The sequence below is a fragment of the Crocodylus siamensis genome, chromosome 1 (genome assembly GCF_052110815.1).
Source record: "Crocodylus siamensis isolate JL-2025a chromosome 1, ASM5211081v1, whole genome shotgun sequence".
NCBI classification, from domain to species: Eukaryota; Metazoa; Chordata; order Crocodylia; family Crocodylidae; genus Crocodylus; species Crocodylus siamensis.
The window spans coordinates 255,451,798-255,469,394 of NC_143395.1; the positions used below are offsets into that span (position 1 = coordinate 255,451,798).

General features: G+C 39.8%; 1 protein-coding gene across 4 annotated transcripts in view; it reads right to left on the reverse strand.

The window, feature by feature from the left end:
- The window catches only part of ERG (ETS transcription factor ERG), a 240,033-nt gene that overhangs the window by 51,188 nt on the left and 171,248 nt on the right, over positions 1-17,597 (reverse strand). For all 4 annotated transcript variants that reach the window (XM_090060785.1, XM_090060806.1, XM_090060775.1 and 1 more), the window contains one exon: positions 3,043-3,260. In XM_090060785.1, the coding sequence (XP_089916911.1) occupies positions 3,043-3,260 (218 nt within the window). The remainder of the gene's footprint in view (positions 1-3,042; positions 3,261-17,597) is intronic.

The following is a 17,597-nucleotide window of genomic DNA, read 5'->3' on the forward strand; positions in this document are numbered from 1 at the left end:
CCAACCAAGCAGCCAGCCATGCCTGATTAACTAATACAGCCCCTCGCCCTAGCCCTGCCCCTCAAACACATTGGCTGCTGTCAGTGCCAGCAGCTGATGGGTGAGGACAGGGAATGGAGGCCCCCTGCCATCTGGGTTGCCCTCAGCTTGCTGGGTCAGGTCTTGGAGGGCCTGGGCTGGCCCCACATGGCAGGGAGTCTCCATTTCCACCCCCCACCAGCTCCAACCTCTTGACAACTGAAGCTTGGAGGTGCATGTGGCTTTTAACTGCACCAGGAACACCTGTACCAGGATGCTCAGGTGGGAAAACAGAGCCCCCCCACCATGTGCCCCTCTCCCCGCCCCCCCGCTTGCTGGGTCCTGGGTGCGTATGTGTTCTGTCCTGCTGCCCACCTGCCCCTACTTCCCAGCACAACAAAAAGCTGTGAATAGCTCCAAGCTGCAGCCATTAAGAGGCTGGGCAGGAGGGGCAGGGGAAAAGGAGCCTCCCTACTGCATGGGCCTGGCCTGGCCCAAGCTAGCAGGCTGGGGGGCACATGGCAGGAGAGGGTTTTGTTCCTTCCCCATCCCAGCCTCCTGACAGCAGCAGCTCACAACTATGTATGGCTTTTCACTGCATCAGGAGGCTGGGGAAACCAGAGCCCACCTCTCATGTGGACCCAGCTTCCTCTACCCCCACAAGACTTTAGCCAGCAGGCTGAGGGGGAGGGAGGTGAAATCGAGGGGCTCCAATCCCCTCCTTCTCACCTCCAGTTCCTGGTGCTGTGAAAAGCCATGTACAGCTCTAAGCTGCATCTGTCAGAAGGCTGGGGTGGTGGTGGGGAACAGAGCCACCCTGCCATGTGGACCCAGCCCAGCCACCCCAAGACCCAAACCAGAAAGTTGGGGACAGGTCACAGCAGGGGTTCTGTTCTCCCTCCCCTGCCTGGCCACACAAGAGGGAGACAGAGCCTTTTCTGTCTCCTCTCTCTGACAACCTGGGGTCAGGGCTGGTCCAGGGCTCACCCAAAGCAGATGGGCACTGGCCAAGGCTAGTGTGCTGTAAGGGGTAGAATGCAGCCTACCTTGACCTACCTTGACTCACAGTGGGATCTGGTACAGAGGTTTGATAAAGTGCTCTAACCTAAAATGATTTTTTCTGATATCACATCCATCCAGGGTTAACTTAGAATGGGATCCGCCATTTTAAAAGTTCTTTATGCGTCATGAATGTCTGTTCAGTTATGGCTGTAGAGTGCTTTCTGCATGCGTATCGCACAGTAAGTGTAGGCTCTTAGGACTTGGTTTCTACATTGGACTGTTTGGTTATGACAAAGACAGCAGCCCCAGATCCCAGCCATTTGTAATTACCACTCTCTCACAGCTCCAATAAAGTCTAGTTAACAAACTTGGACAACATTTTCTAGGCTCTTTGGGGCCCCATCCAACACTTTAAAACACACAAATTCAACTAAGCTTCTGAAAGGAAGAGAGACTCTGCACTGTTCTGTGTTACTGTATGACTGCACTTTCACCTTGGCTACATAGGAAACTTGCCTCCTAAACTAGTCACAATTACATGAAAAACAAATGTCTTGCGCATGTCAATTGGAGATTGTATTTCAACCATAAAAATCAACATAGCTTGTGAACAAACAATTGCTATATAGTGGCGTGTGGATAAATTACAAACCTGCTGAACTTGATTAGAGAAAGAAACAGACAGTACCCCATTTATAGTAACAATAACATTTATAGACAGTAACATTTATGAGTGGTACAATATTGCTGTTAAGATAAACATATTCTGAATCTAGTAACTAAGGGAACCCATCATTTTATACATATCCATGAACATATTCAGAGTATCTGCTTCACACTCACCTTAATGACACTACATTACTACTAGGGAAGTAGAAGAAAAGTATAGATTCTTGACAAAGAATATATACTTTTATCTCTCTCTGGTAGCAGCAAACATTTATCCACAAAGGTAAAATGAACAGGTTATATATTAGTGCAGCTCAGGCACCCTATTTACTAGAATAAGTTAGCAACAAAATGAACCTGTTTGCTAATGCAGCTGACAAGAAAAAGAAAGGGAATTAAGCCTTCCAAAATCCAATCATCTAATTAAAACCTTTAATATAACTATAATGACTTCGATTAGATAAGGATAACAAGAATATGCAACTTTATTTTTAAAGTTCCCAAAAGCAAATTTTTGCATAAAAATTGTTTTGCACATATTTTTCATTCTCAAAAAACCCCTTCATGATGAGAAATTTAGAGAAGTACATAACTCAATTTACTTTCTCCATTTTAGCCTTTTATCAGACAAAAAAGGTCTTGAAAGTATACCTCTCTTCTCACATACCATATACCTTCCCCCAGGATAAGACATGTACCCTGTTTTGGTAGGACAGAATGAAGGAAAAAAAGGTTTTTCCAGCATCGTCCCTTCCATAACATGGATTCAACATGGCTGAATGCTTCCAGCTACCTGTACCATTCTCCCTCCTACTAGCTCTGATGCTCAGGTTTTAACCCTGGTTTGCAAGGATACAGTGAGTGACCTGAGTAGTGACTGCTTCTCCTGCCTGCACCCGAGAAGGAAACGAAAAGCAGCAGAGGTCTTGGAAGCCATTATGGCAACCTTATGTCTTCATTCTAGTGTAGACATCAGCTTCCTTGTTCAAAACATATACCTTATTTTTTTTGGGGGGGGGGGAGGGAAAGGTACATACAATAAGTGAATAAATACACTATTTTCACAATACAGCCTGCTGACCTCTTATAAAAGGAGTTAGCAAATATACTGTACTACATGGAGCTGCTAAATCTGCCTGCACAATACTATGGAAAAAATAACGCAATACAAAACAGAAAGAAACCAGTCAAAAATTAAAATGTTTCACTGTCTTTTCCCTTACATTCCATTTTGACATGGACCAATTTCGCTGTTCTATACAGCTATTCAGTTGCTATGGTAGTTTGGACCACAGGTGGACACAAATGGCATAAGGCTTTATTAGTAGTAATTTTAAACTCTGGCTTCATTACCTTGACCCATTTACTTGGTTTGGGTTACACTCCATCTTGATGGTGACTCTGGTGGGGGGTTGTGATAACCAATCTTGCTGGGGGACACGTGGACTCATCTTTGACGTCTGCCCATATTCACTGGAAGAGGAGGCAGTCATCTCTGTCTTACTAAGGTGTGGCGTTCCGTAGGCACACTCAAACAAGGACTGATCTTCACTCACTACTGATAATGCTTCCTAAAAACCAAACAGAAGAAATAAGCATGACACTGTATCAGAGAGGTAGTACAGATATTATCAAAACATTTATGAGAATAAGTTACGTTTCAGGCATCATATGAAAGGTATGTATTGACGGTTTATTTGCATTCTAAAGATCATTTGTTGTAATATAATTACAAGAAGTGCAGTAAAATAATTACTGGAAGCACAGCACACAGTAACAGAAAGAGAGTCTCTGACCCAAAGAACATCCCAAAGTGATGATCTGGCTCTTGAGCCTTCTAGTATTGAAATCATGATCTCTTCCTAACCTGGAATTTCTGTATGACCTAAGTTGACTGAATGGCTTACACGAAGCTTGGTGGAATACTGATCCTTTTAGCTTCACGAGAGCTACATCATAAGAGCTGATGTTTTCTCAGTTGTGAAATATATAAGTGGTCTCTACCCTGTTACTGTGCTGAAACATCTCAACATTAGAAAAGCTGTCACCACAATTGGTGTTTTGTTGGTCTTAGCAGAATGGACAAAAACTGTATAGGCCTGCAGAACACCCTACATATTTTCCCTCAAAGTGATCTTTTGATTTTATTATTCAGCTATGAACATGAGAAGGAGCGGGATGGGAACACAAGCACTGCCATAGTCTGTCCTATTGTTATTCTGCAGATCAGTGGTGCTCATCCTCAGGTGCAGCCAGTGAAGCTGGTGTGAATAGCTGATCACTAGCATGACAGTGCAAGTGAATGCTACTGCTGCTCCTCCCCTTCTTTCCTCTGCCACTGAATTCTGTGACAGACAAAAGGAGGGTAGGAGCAGCAGCAGCAGCAGCAGCAGCATTCATTTTCACAGACATATATGCCAGTAAGCTCAGAGCTTTCCTACAGCTCTGGAGCCCATGAACTAAGCACAATTGCCATTCACGTTCCCCTCCCATAGCCCACCACTTAATTCAGCAGCAGGGAAAAAGAGAGGATGAGCAGCAATAGTGGTGGCAGCGCTCAGCTCCTGAGCTGTGGAGCTGCAGGGAAGCTTTGAGTTTACTAGCGTGTCAACTTGGGCTCTGGCTGGTGGTAGTGTTCAGTTCCTGAGCTCCACAGCTGCACAAAAGCTGTGACTCCAGCCAGAGCCTGCTGGTAGGTTCAGAGCTTTCACACAGCTCTAGAGCATGGGAGACGAGCACAGCCTCTGCTGCTTGGATCCTATTTTCCCTACCATTGAATTCATTGGAGGGGAAGGGGAAAGAAGAGGTGAACAGTAGAGATGCTCGGCTCACGGGTTCTGGATCTCCATGAAAACTTTGGCAACTGGATGGGAAAATGCAATGAATACCCACCCAACCCATGTACAGGGTGCTGCACAGGGCTGACAACAGCAGAAAGTAATTTCAAAGAAAGGCCCACTCTTCTGTTGCAGATTATGATCTCACTCCCACCATGTTCCCAGTTTTCTCTTCAGGCACTGGGAAGCCCAGGGAGATGAGGTAAGGTAGTGTTGCCAGCTGGGCAGTCACCATCTGGTCTCTCCCACACCAACACTAAGAACCTGGAAACCAGCCAGATCCTGGTAGGCTAACAAAAGCCAGTGGCCCATCCACCTTTACTTACTGCACAGGACACTATTTAATTTTAAAGTTTAATTATGTTTATTAAATTTATAATAATTCAACAGGATACTGAACTTTTTTACTTTGTATTGCTAAGCCTAAAATGACTAATAATGTGTGTTTTTATAATGCTTTTCTGTGCAACCCTCAGCCCATTTCTAATTTTAATTTTTATAAAAACTTTGAGCACCTTTGCTATAGACACATAAAAGAGTTCACTTTCTGGGACTGATGAAAAAGAACCCTGTACCAACACTGCTGTAAATAATGCAAATTCAAAATAAAGACATTAAAAAGCCATATCTGGCAGAAGGATCCATGAGTATTAGGCATTAACTGCCCTGCAAAATGATTAAGGAATCGACTGTGCTAAATCACAGGGAGTTTCTCTTCCTTCCTGTAAGATTAGTGCCAAATCCTTTTCTGAAAAGCAGAGTGATGGGGAGAAGAGATATAGTTGGGTGTAACCTCTGTTGCAGGGATTTTGGTCTTTCTGTCAGCAAAATAAAAATGCAAACAAAGCTAATGTTTGCTGCTGGCTGCAAAAGAGGTGCTAACTGACTGGTTGGCTGGACACCACCCTTAAACCACAAACCAAACTCCCTTGAGAGTGTGGCATGTTGACCAACCCATAAGCCATCTCTCTCTCAGAGCACTTCTTTGAGAACTGCATGGAGATCCTAATTTGCTGCATATGTGGGAAGAGGTTCCCTGCCTCCTTTTCCTTGCTGTGGTGACAGTGTGGTTACGGCACCTTTACAGCCTGGAACGGTCTAGGTGGCTGAGTACAAAAGACTGGCAGTTGGAAGGCAGCTGCAGCTGCATGTAGTTGGGGACTGAACCCGAGAATGATGTAGCCTACAAAAAAGATCATCTCCCTTTTACTGTACCATTGCAATTAATCTTGTAATGACTTTATTTCTTCTTGTTGCTATTTTTAACCAGTTAAAGTCACCATAGCTCTTTTAGATGGCACAGTTTGGATAGACGTAACACCTGCTTGTTGCCCTAGTATAGCACAAAGAAGGTTTGAACCCCTTATGTCAAGCTCTGCTCTGACCAGTATATAGCCAGGGAGCAGAGAGACAGCCCGGAGCGTATTGGTGCCCTGAGAATAAGTTGTGGGTTGGAGAATTCCAGGGCAAAACCAAGTCACCAAACAAGAGACCTGCTTGCCTGAGAGTACATAGTCCCAGCCGAGAGCAGTATATGAACTAGCCATCTGACAAAAGTTAGACATACTAACAGACTTCATGAGCTAGGTCTGCTAGACAGGCTTGGTAAGAGTAAGTGGTAGATCACAGACCACACCCCACTGGGGACATTTTGTGTGGGATGGTCAGTGTGCTGTAACAGGCAACATCCTTGGTGATGGTCCTGACAACAGAGAATGAAACAGATACACGAGCTAGAGCTATAGGAGTCACAATGTTTGGAGAAAAGAATAAACTACAGTAATACTAATTCCAGCTGTTCAAAAACATTAATCACACTTTAAAGTCATGACATTGTCTTAAAATGTTTGACTTTTTAAAAAAGGCAATGCATTTAGTGCTCCTTTTCTCCTGGTTTCTGAGCCCTCAGGGTATATTTCGATAACATTCATTCTTTCTTCCACAACCTGGAATGCTAGATGCTGACATTTTTTAAATGAAACATGAGATTATCAGTTAATCTCCTGACTTCAGGAACTGAATCTTCAAGCTAAGCACTAAATATCATGAGACTTGCAATAAAATCACAAGAGCTGGCAACAAGGCTATAACTTTGTATCAGGGAGTACACATCAAATATTGGAAAATGTTTTACAAAGTATCATTATCATTACTCACATTACACAAAGGCTGCACGAAAGCTGCCACAAGAATCTGGGCATTACCTGAACCATTGCATAGTTAAGTTACCAGCCTATTTTCTACCCCCATCCCTTTGCCACCTCTTCACTGTGCTCCTAGTAGCTCAGAACTCCTGATATTCTTAGGGATCCTGACAGCGTGCAAACATCATACCAGATGCTAGTGGGAAGAAGTGAGAACTGCTCTACTAGAAAGGTGGGGTGACTGCTGGGGATTTTTATCCCCACCATCCTGGCTCCAAGTAGGAGGATGCACTGAAGAGAGGTCAGGGGAAAGAGGTGTCAAAACCCTTTGATGCTGCATCATTTAGTAAGGGATCTTTACATCCAACTTTCTTATTTTCATTTCCAGAGGTTCAAAGGAATTAAGTCTCTCAGGGGGGAAAATATTTTCTTTTACTGTATTCTGTAATTTTCCATGAAAATATACTCCCCCTTGAGCATGTACCCGCAATACTGGATGGACTGCCATTCAGTGTCTGAGACAGTTTTCTGCCCACTTCCTTCTCCTCTGCTCCGCTGTGGAGTCAGTACATGGACTGAATAACATATTATGTAATGTTAACTTTGGCAATACTGATTACCGTAAATGTGTATAAGAAAGTATGAATTATACATAAGAAAGCAAAGTGAAGGCTGCAAAAATAGCAGGTAGAATGTTACTTTAATCTGTAATCAATATGTGACATTTCTGAAAGTTGCATAAAAATGCTGCTGATTGGTTTTATTTACCCACATGCACAAGCATGCAGGCACCCCACACCCTCCTTCTAAATAAAACACCTTTTATTCCAAGATCACACTAAGCATGGCTCTGAACAACATGACTGAAGACTGTTTGGGGGTATTTATACAACACAAACCAGGATTTTAAGAGACAGGAGGATTTACTAAATCTGTATCTATCGGCATGAATCACTATCATAAAATATTGCCTCCCCCTTAGTTTATTTTACAACATCTCCATGTTATTTTTCAACATCCTATGAATGTACAACCTGACATGTTATATTACATAAAGGGGAGAAATGAAATGTATTTCAGTGGATTCAATGTATCTGAGCTGATTATACTAAATCCCCCCCCAAAAACTATGGCAGTTAGTAACAATTATAGTGATAGTGTAAAGACTATGATCAAAACAGAACAGATCAAAACAGAAAAATAAAGCCCATAAATTAATATAAAAGATTGTGTCTAGCTACATTTATCAGGAACACGTCTCATTCTAAATGATTTCTGAGCTAAAAATATCCAGTCTACCACAGGAATTCCTCATACGATTTGGCAATTGAGTTCAGATTCCACTAGTGTGTTGCCTTGTGATTTATCAGTTATCAGAAAAGGGCTATGGAGGCAGTGTGGGAATATCTGTACTTTCTGTCATATCTTTGTACACATTGGTTATTTCATGTGGAGGAATTAGTGGCAGGGTGAAGCTTCCATAATAACCAGACTACATGTACTGTCTGTCTTTACTTTACTATTGCCCAATGAACTTTGTTACTTAGAACGATTCCTGCAAAACTTTCTCAGTTACAGCAGGGAGCTGCATTTGTGTCTGCACCTATAAGTCCTGGGTGACACCACATGCACCTTCTTTCCCTTGCTGTTGGAAGGTGTAGATATCTGGGGAAGACAAGATATTTGGAGAAAACATCCTGTCCAATTCTCAGTTTGAACAAGTTTGAACAATTGACAGAGCTTTACCTGTGGAGTCAGCATACCTTAGGAACATAACCTAGAACAGGATAATCTTACTTCCAAGCAACTATAGTGGACCGCAAACAGAATATGAGTCAAAAGTGTAGTGTTGTTGCAAAACAAGAAAAAAAAAAGGCAAACTATTAAAAAAGTAAGTGTCACAGCTAAGGCATGGGAAGTCTTTCTTCCACTCTATTCAGCACACGAGGACCCACCTAAGTATTGTGTCTAGTTTTGGGCACTGTTCTTCAAAAATGACATAGACAAATAGGAAAGAGTCCAGAGGAGAACAACAAAAATGAGTAGAGATCTAGAAAACATGACATGCAAAGAAGGGTTGAAAGAACTTAAATTATTTAGTCTGGAGAAATCTCAGGAGATAAGTATTGATACAAATCTTCAAATGCAAAAGAGTTGTTATAAAAAGGATGGTGATCAAGTATTCTTTGTGTTCATAAGGGACAGTAAATGAACTAAAGGTAAATTGCACCAAGGGGAACCAAGGTTGGACACTAGGAATAGCTTTCAAACTATGAGGGTAGATAAGCACTGGAATAGATTACACTGAGCAGGCGGTTGGACTAGATCACATCCTGAGATCCTTTCCAGTTGTATTCTTCTAGGATTACATTATTCTATTCTCTCCTCTCCCCCTGCACATCAGTGGGGTTGGGATTTCAGCCCAGAAATTAAAGGAAATATGGCTGTTGACTTCAGTGGGACAAGGATTTCACTGCTGGAAACTTGGAACTTAGTATTCTTAGCTGCCATTTCACAGTATTTTCTGTCTGCCAGGATTCAGGCCATCATACTTTCCATCCTCTCCTTTTCTCAGCCTTCCAATTGTTACTACCCCATGATATGTTAGATTATCACATCTTTTACTTGTTTTTAGAGCATGGAATACCTATAGAACATGTTTGGATATAGTAGGGTTGATAAATGTTGATTTTTCCATGGCCTCTGAAGTAGGCTTAACAATGTGTGACTCAAGACGCTTCAGAATTTAGCTCAAAGATAAAGCAGTATCTAATCATCTCAGGATGGTTCATGGTATGAAGAAAAATATGAGTTTCATATTGTAGAAAAGTATAAAATAGTACCATGAAATTTGGAATTTGTTGTGACTACATACAATCTTGTCATTCAAGAAATGATAGGGCACCCAAAAACAGTTTGTTCCTCCTGTACTTCTACCCATACTATCTATCCTCAGTTACTCTCTAGTAAGGCCCCTAAGACTTAACCATTATATTAATGTATGAATTAGATAAGCACAATTATTTTCTTTTTTATTACTTCCTTGTACTGTCCAATGCCATCAGTAGTTAATATGCATACATAAGGGAAGTCAGGTGCAGACTCACACATACTCTGCTGTCTTAGCCAAGCCATTTAGACTTCAAAGGGAATTTTTATTATACAAGAACTGAGAGGGACTGACCATATGTTATACATATACATCTGTATACACCTACATATATATCTACAGTAAAGAACAATAGCAATCATTAAAAAATATTTGCAAATAATGTATTTCATCATTTTTTCATGTTAATACTATAATAAGCTATTCAGGTTTCACACATTTTTATCCAACTCTTATGAATCACCAAATCATAGACTAACATTTTTAATGGCTAATTGTTTCATCCATTGTTAAATTATTTGTGAATAGAATTTTATTATTTGAAATGTTTAAACTCGAAATGAGTAAAAATTATTTTTATATGGTATGCCTGATAGGCTCTTCTCTCTTTTCAACTGCAAAGGCTAGGAAGACATAGATTCTTATTTTCTACAAACATGTTATTTGTATAAATGTATAGCTTGTATTCATAAAATTTTAAGTGCAATCTTCTGAAACATTTAATTTAAAACGTCTCAGTAATCAACAATATGAAAAATAACTTTATGATCTAGCCACACACACAAGCACACATAGATATATGTGGTTACATAACAAAATAGCTTTTTGCATATGGATGTCATTTATGTTTTTATTAAACATTTTTCATCACTTATTTTCATGCTAATCTTTTTCACATTTATATTAATGCTGTTACCCAAAAAAATTGGCAACATCAAGTAGGCAAAGTAAATATTAACATATTATAAAAATAGAGTCATACAAGGCTTCCTCCTACTCTGCCAAGTTTTGTACCTTTCTGGGAACAGTTATAGTAATTGGATGGGTCATCTTCCTGGATTTCATGAGACAATATATTCTTCTGACATCTCAAAAGTTAAAGCATTCATTCCTAGTAACTAGTGGTCTGCATGGCATGGCATGATGAAGCATAGACTGTAGTGACAGACGGGAAAGATTATTCATGTATGTACATGAAATTGAATACTTTGATGTACTATGAGAAGTAAAATTATATCTGACAACCATTTTCATTCTTTTGACAGAATTGCTGCCCCACTATCAGCAGCACAAAAGAATATAATTATTTTTCATTCAGAGTTTGTTTTTTAGTTCGTGTACCAGGGCTCTCATTTGAACTTTCTGTACCAAGGGTGAAAGAACAGAATGTCCTTCTGTATTTGATTTTGGTTTATTCGTTTTGATAAGTCAAAAAAGCCCAAACAAAACAAAACAACCCCATCCCCCGAATAACAGACTGATTTAGCAGAACAATAGGGACAATTATACTTTTAAAGCAGACATTAAATCATTAGAGGAAAGGTGTTTGTTTAATCAAACCAAGATTATTTGGGCTGGAAAGCAGAAATTTCAGGACATATGATCAAAGTATTCTGCATTATGAAGGGTAATCAGTCCCTCCTTTTTGTTAAATCTCATAAATTAAAAGCAAAGACCATTTTTCTTAAAATCTAGTAAAATTAAAAAAAGAAAAAATACTTCTTAAGGCAGCATATAGCTAAGCAGTAGAATTTACCAATATAGAAAGTTACTACAAAAATCCTAGAGCAGGATATTAAAAGAGTTTGGATAAAGGTATAAATTAATAGCATTATTATATACATTTATTCCAGCTGCAGAATGTAGCTCTTGTTTTGCCGAAGATGCATTTATGTAGTCTGCTTCCATATCATCATATGGTAGACTGTTCAACTTTCCAATAATGTTCTGGGGCCAGTCCAGCTCTCACTGTAGTGAATAGCTGTCTTTCCATTCTCTTTGATGAGGGCTGGATCAGGCATCAAGAATAGGAACATTACTTAACCTCTAGCTTGACTCTTTCCTTCAATTTTCCAGATAGGCTCTGGATTTACTGCTTCTTCCCTACAGGTAGAATACATATTCAAGATCTTCTTGGTTCACTTTAGCCTACCTGAAATATGGAAGGGTTTGATTTCTTATTCTTTTTTCCCCCCCAGACTTAAGATGTTAAAACTTTTGAGGCTTTTCTCTGAACAAAGACTTCCTAACCCCCTACATAAGTTTGCTGCATTCCTCTGTAGTTTTTCTAGAGCTTGGCTACTTTATAATGCAAACAGTATTCAAAGTGAGAGCCCTTTTCTGCCCCGTATACAGCAGAACTAATTTCCTTTGTTTTAAACATATCAGTTTGTTTATGTAACCTTTTCTATGTAACCCTATTTTCAACTTATTTCTCACCATCTGCATGAGCTTTCATTCTACTTGAATACATATTTTTCAGATACATAAGCATATGTTTCCTAAGCCTGAAAACTGTTCTCCCAACACAGTCTACCTCCTATACTTTTATAGACACTAGAGTTGGTCAGAAAGCAAAAATTTAAATTTTCAGGATATTCTGGCATTTCAGAATAAAAATCAATCTTGAATCAGATCAATTTTTTTCTGAATAAACATATCAAACTATTTTGTTTCAGACCTGTAGAAATGTTGTAATACACATTATTAAATATGGTGCAAATAGTATTAATAAGATGTAAATTATACTACATTTCAGATTTTAGTGATATAAACTCCTAAAACCACAAGCATAAAGGCAAGACAAAACCCCTTACCTTTTTAAAACAACACATATTGCCATTATCAAAATAAAATTAGAATGTGAAACAATTAATAAATTCTTTCCCATCAACAATTTTATCAGAATGACATATACATGTATAAGCTGTCACACCTGGGTTTTTCAAGTACTAATTAACATGTTAACTAGGCTCTGCCCTGTTCTGTACCCTATGAAGCCACATCGTTGTTTCCGTTTCCGTTTCCCCTCCCCATCCATGTCTATGGGTGGATCCAGAATTTACAAAAAGAGGTTCAACACACCACTACTCCTATGGGGAGACGGGGGGGAAAGGCAGAGAGAGTGGTGAAAACACAGTGAATCTGCAGTGCTGCACCCCTCTGAATCCACCCCGGTCCATGACTTCATGCACCTCCATTCAAATCTCAATCTATTAATTAGCATGTAAGGATGACTACTATATGTTTAATATAGATATTATTATAGGTATTATAGGTGCATGACATGAATTTAAACAAATACAGAGATGGAATATATGTGAAGAGTGGAAAAAGAAAAGCACTCATCAACAAAAAGCTGCAGGTTCAAGAGCCAGATAGCAACAAGTTTCTTTCTAGTTATCATTCATTGACCCCATGCATAGTGAAAATGAATATGTGAAGTGACAGATCCTGAGTCAGTGCAAATCAGCATAACTCCACTGATTTCAGTGGAGAGATATCAGTTAAAACTGCCTGGCTGTCTTGCCGGTCACAGGCAAAACTTGTGTTTTCTGAATCAAGAGGCTTTGTATGAAACTGTGGCCATAAAAATGAGCCAAATAATGGTCAACCAGACTGGAACTAAGAGCACAGAATATACAGTTGCATGGAACAGTTTCCATTGATTTTTATCAAATGATATACAGAAATTCATAGCTGCAGCTTGCTACTTTTATTGTTATTGTCAGGCATATTTTCCCTTTATTTTACACTTTAGGAGGCTGTTTGCTGGATAGCAAAACCTAATCTCAGAGGTTAAAAATGCCGTTTTTACAATATAGCTAATACGATACCAGTGGCAAGTCAATAACATCTCACAGGACATTGGATAATCTTCTAGTCTTGAGTCCTCCACTGTACCCAGGTCAGAAACTGGCAGTACCGCGTAGTAAACCAAACTGTGGTTGAACTGCTGTTGGAATGTTATCCAAATTTGCAGCCAAGTCTTTGAGCCTCAGATTCATTGCACTAGGTAATAGCAAGTGAACTAGAATCAAATGATTAATGCTCTTGCCAGTTTATTAGATCATGACAGTCTTACAACTCTATTCTGACCATCCTCAAAAGAAGCTTCATCAAAAGATATTTAATACTGTGTGTGGAAGATACTGACAAAGGTTAAAACTTAAAATGTAGTCACCTGCTTCAGGAGTTGGAGCACACATCTGGAAAGTGTTCTATCGCTAAATCTCTATGACTTGGATTCATTCAATCAGACAAAATTCCACTTCTTATATTCATGAGAGAGTTCAGAAACAACAAAAAGCCTTGGCCAGTACAAGATAGGAAAGACAGATGTTGTCCTCACCTCCACCCATAAGAATATTATTGCCAATTCAGTTAACATCCTCCACCTATTTGAAATGGGCATTTGAGAAGTCAGTAGTAATTCAAATAAAGGCATTCTGCTGCCACTTATTGGGGGTCTTCATGTCTTGCTGGAAAAATTTAAAGCATATTTGAAAGCCAGAGAGAGATACAACCATAGTCCCACTCAGAAAAAGAAATATCTGACCCTAAATCAAAATGACAATATGAAATTTGAGGCCATGAAAGCAACTGCTGGTAAGTAGGCAGGGTCTAGACCTACAGCATTTATTTATGTGAATCATTCTCTTGGCTCCACAAACAAGGGGATGCAGGACTGGATGCAGAAGCTTTGTATTTTATAATGTAATTAAGTTCCCAGATATCCTAAAAACACAAAGCTTGAAAGAGAATTATATTTTTTAATTTAATGATTTTAATTTCCATAACTTTATTTTTGCCAAAGCCATTGGTATTCATCTTTTTGTCATCACATCTTATCCATGACATAATATTTATAATATCAGGCATTTACCCCTAGATCTCAAAATGCTTTCAAGAGAAGACACATTCTTTTCAATTCCTATTACACATTGGGAAATTGAGTTACCTAAGAAGCTAGAATTAGAATCTAGGTCTCCACAGTTCCTAGACCAGCGCCACCTGCTGGGCAATGCTCCATGCAGGGTATTATGACATCATTACCACATCCAAAAGGTTGGTGGACCAATCATCTTCAAAGACTGGAAAGTCCCTATAAATGTCTTAGGATACATCTATGCTGCATTCCCAGCATGCCTTAGGAGGGATGCCACACATGTTTCCTTGCATGCACCAAACCCAGAAATGCACCCATGAAGCTTCTCTGAGGAGGTCTCCTTGTGGCTGTTCTTGAGACCTCAGTCTCCAGTGTCCTTAAGAGAGGCTACTGGGGACATTGCACTGAAGTGGTCAAGTAGGAGCAGATGGACGTGCCATGCTTGGGGGTTTCTCTCACAGGATGCATTAAGGATGCAAAGGGGACCTACTTTTAAAGACATGCCATATCACAATGAGCTATTTCATCTGATACCTCACAATAATTTAAAGCAACATATAGAGTCCCAAACTTGAGTTAAGGGATAGAAACTTCAAAACATTTTGCAGAAGTCATGGGCATCAGAAACTGCAAGCATTAGCTAATGAAACATAATGCATATTGCTTTTACAGAAGTCTTGGGACAAAGGTCTGGCTGGTCTTTGATAGCAGGGTTAGCACTAAGCTTCATTTATTAACTGGCAGGTTTGCTATTCAAGCAAGTGGCGATATAGTTTGTGACTAGCTCAGGCTTGCTGAGTTTTCTTCATTGTATTTGCTGTGTGAAATCACTAAAGTAGTCAGGTTTATGGCTTTGTGCACTGACACATGCAAGCCAAACATGCTTCCTGTACAAAAACAGAAGGAATTTCAGGCTAGTCTCACCAAGAATCAACACTATCACAGTATTAACAAATTGCCTGATTACCCAGTGATAGGATACTTCAGTTACAATATCGAAGAGTGCACAGTAGACCAGAGAAAAATGGGGTCTTATTTAATGATAGGGTTTTTTTAAAGGAACAAAATTTTTAAAAAATTGTGTGAGATTGTCAAATACATTAATGGAAATTAGGAGTTAGGTACATACCAAGTTCTTGTGCTGTTGATCTCTTCCTTAAAGACCAGAAGGCCTCAAATCAGCGTTGTTACACTTGTGCAAACTCGGAGTAGCACAATGATAAATCAGGCCTATAATGTTTATCCCTAAATAACTAGGAATAATTTAGGAAAAGCTAAATTCATGAATGCCAAAAAGATTGCAATTGTATTCTGCAGCTATCCAATTGTATATTGTATATATATTTTTAAAGAATACCTAACTTTGTGTGTTTATTTTAGTTCTTCCATCCATCTAATAAGCAAAATAACACTGAGGCTTGAATAACCACTTCTTGAAGATACTACAATGGACTTTTGTTTTTTTCCATCTTGATATTATTGTCAACTTTAAAAACTTTCAAACTATTTTCTCTCTCAGTTTTGTTGATAACTTCTGAGACTCCAAAAAGGGTAAAGAACTGAGAGTACTTGGATCAAAAGCTCCTTCAAATCCTGTGTCAGCCCACTGCCAGCACACAGCCTCTCCCAAGCTATTCCAGTTTCAGACCTTATCATCGGCCTAACTGAGCAGCCAGCCCTCTACTTTGTTAAAAAATATAAACATCTGTTTTTGTCTCAGTCTTCTTTCAAGCAAAGATTTATTTGGCAAAATGGGTGGCAGGTTTGTAAAGTGGACCATAGCCCAATAGGAAATGAGCTGAGGCTGCATGCCACACTTGCTAAGAACTTTCCTTGCTGTTAGATCAAAATGATATTGAGAAACTTATTCTCAGGGCCAAAATAGCTGTATGACCCAACACATAGATTTCATTCTAGTCTTGTAACCCTATCCTCTCTGGGTTTCTACTTCGCATTTTTGGAACAACAGGTAGCCGCCCCAACAATTTTTAAAAAGAATTACTGTGTTTTGTGAGGCTATTCATCTCAGTCTGGAATTACAAGTTGTACTTGGACACAATTTGAGTGCTTGTATTTTGGTTTTGCAGATTTATCCAGAAAACCTCAACATAAACAATCATGGATTTTTTCTGCCAATTGAAGTGACTAAAGGGCTAGGGACGGAAGTTGCACATAAACTGGTTTAAGTGATCAGAAACTGGTTTAAGCATGTAACAGAACAGAATATCAGTGTACATAAACCGGTTTCAAAATGGCTGAAATTGGTTTAAGATAGGCCTGGTTGAATATAGTATCAGACTTAACTGATTTGGGTCAAACTGGTTTACGAGACTTCTATCTCAGAGCCCTTCCTGGTTCAAGTTCAATCAGAGTCCCCCAGCATCCCAGCATGCTTTCCAGCCCTGGGCTGGGCTGGGCTGTGCTCTTTGGTCCAGAGAGGCTCTGAGTTCTACTCCCTAGCTGGGGCACTGAGGGATGGCTGACAAGTAGGGAGCAAGCCCAGCTGGGGATATGGCCTAGTCTGTGCCCCTCCCTAGCAAACCGCAGCTGGGTTCTGGGGCCAGGGAGTGGGGTTAAACATCCCTTCCCCAACTCAAATTTACTGCTGGATGCAACTGTGGACTACAAATCCCAGAGGTACGTGAAAGAAGTGATGAGCAACCTTGCAGAGTCCTGCTGCTGTAATTCTGGACTGCAAATCCCAGAAACCTTGGGGGCAGCAGGAAGAGGAAGTACATACACAGCTAGAGAGCTATACTCTAGCGCCTCCCAGCTTCTGGCCTGAACCACTGCAGGTATGTGGCTGCATTTCCTGAATCAAAAGTAAATGCCTTTTTATTTCAGTTTCAATGTAATCTCTGCAGTTTAGATTAACCTACAAAGACTGAATTGATTCAGCCTTGGGCTTTTTGACTGCCTGTAGCTAGCTAAGGAGAAGAGGATCCTGAGACTCCCTCAGTCAGCACAGAAGGTGGAATCTACAACCTTCTTTACTGTTGAACTGTAACTCCAAGATCAGATATTGTATTCACAATAAGCCTAACAAAATTAATTGTATATATTTCCATTTTAAGGTGATTGTGTTTTCAGCTTCTGGGCACATTTTAAAATAAAAATATTTAAATCATCAAAATATTTTAGTCCAACCA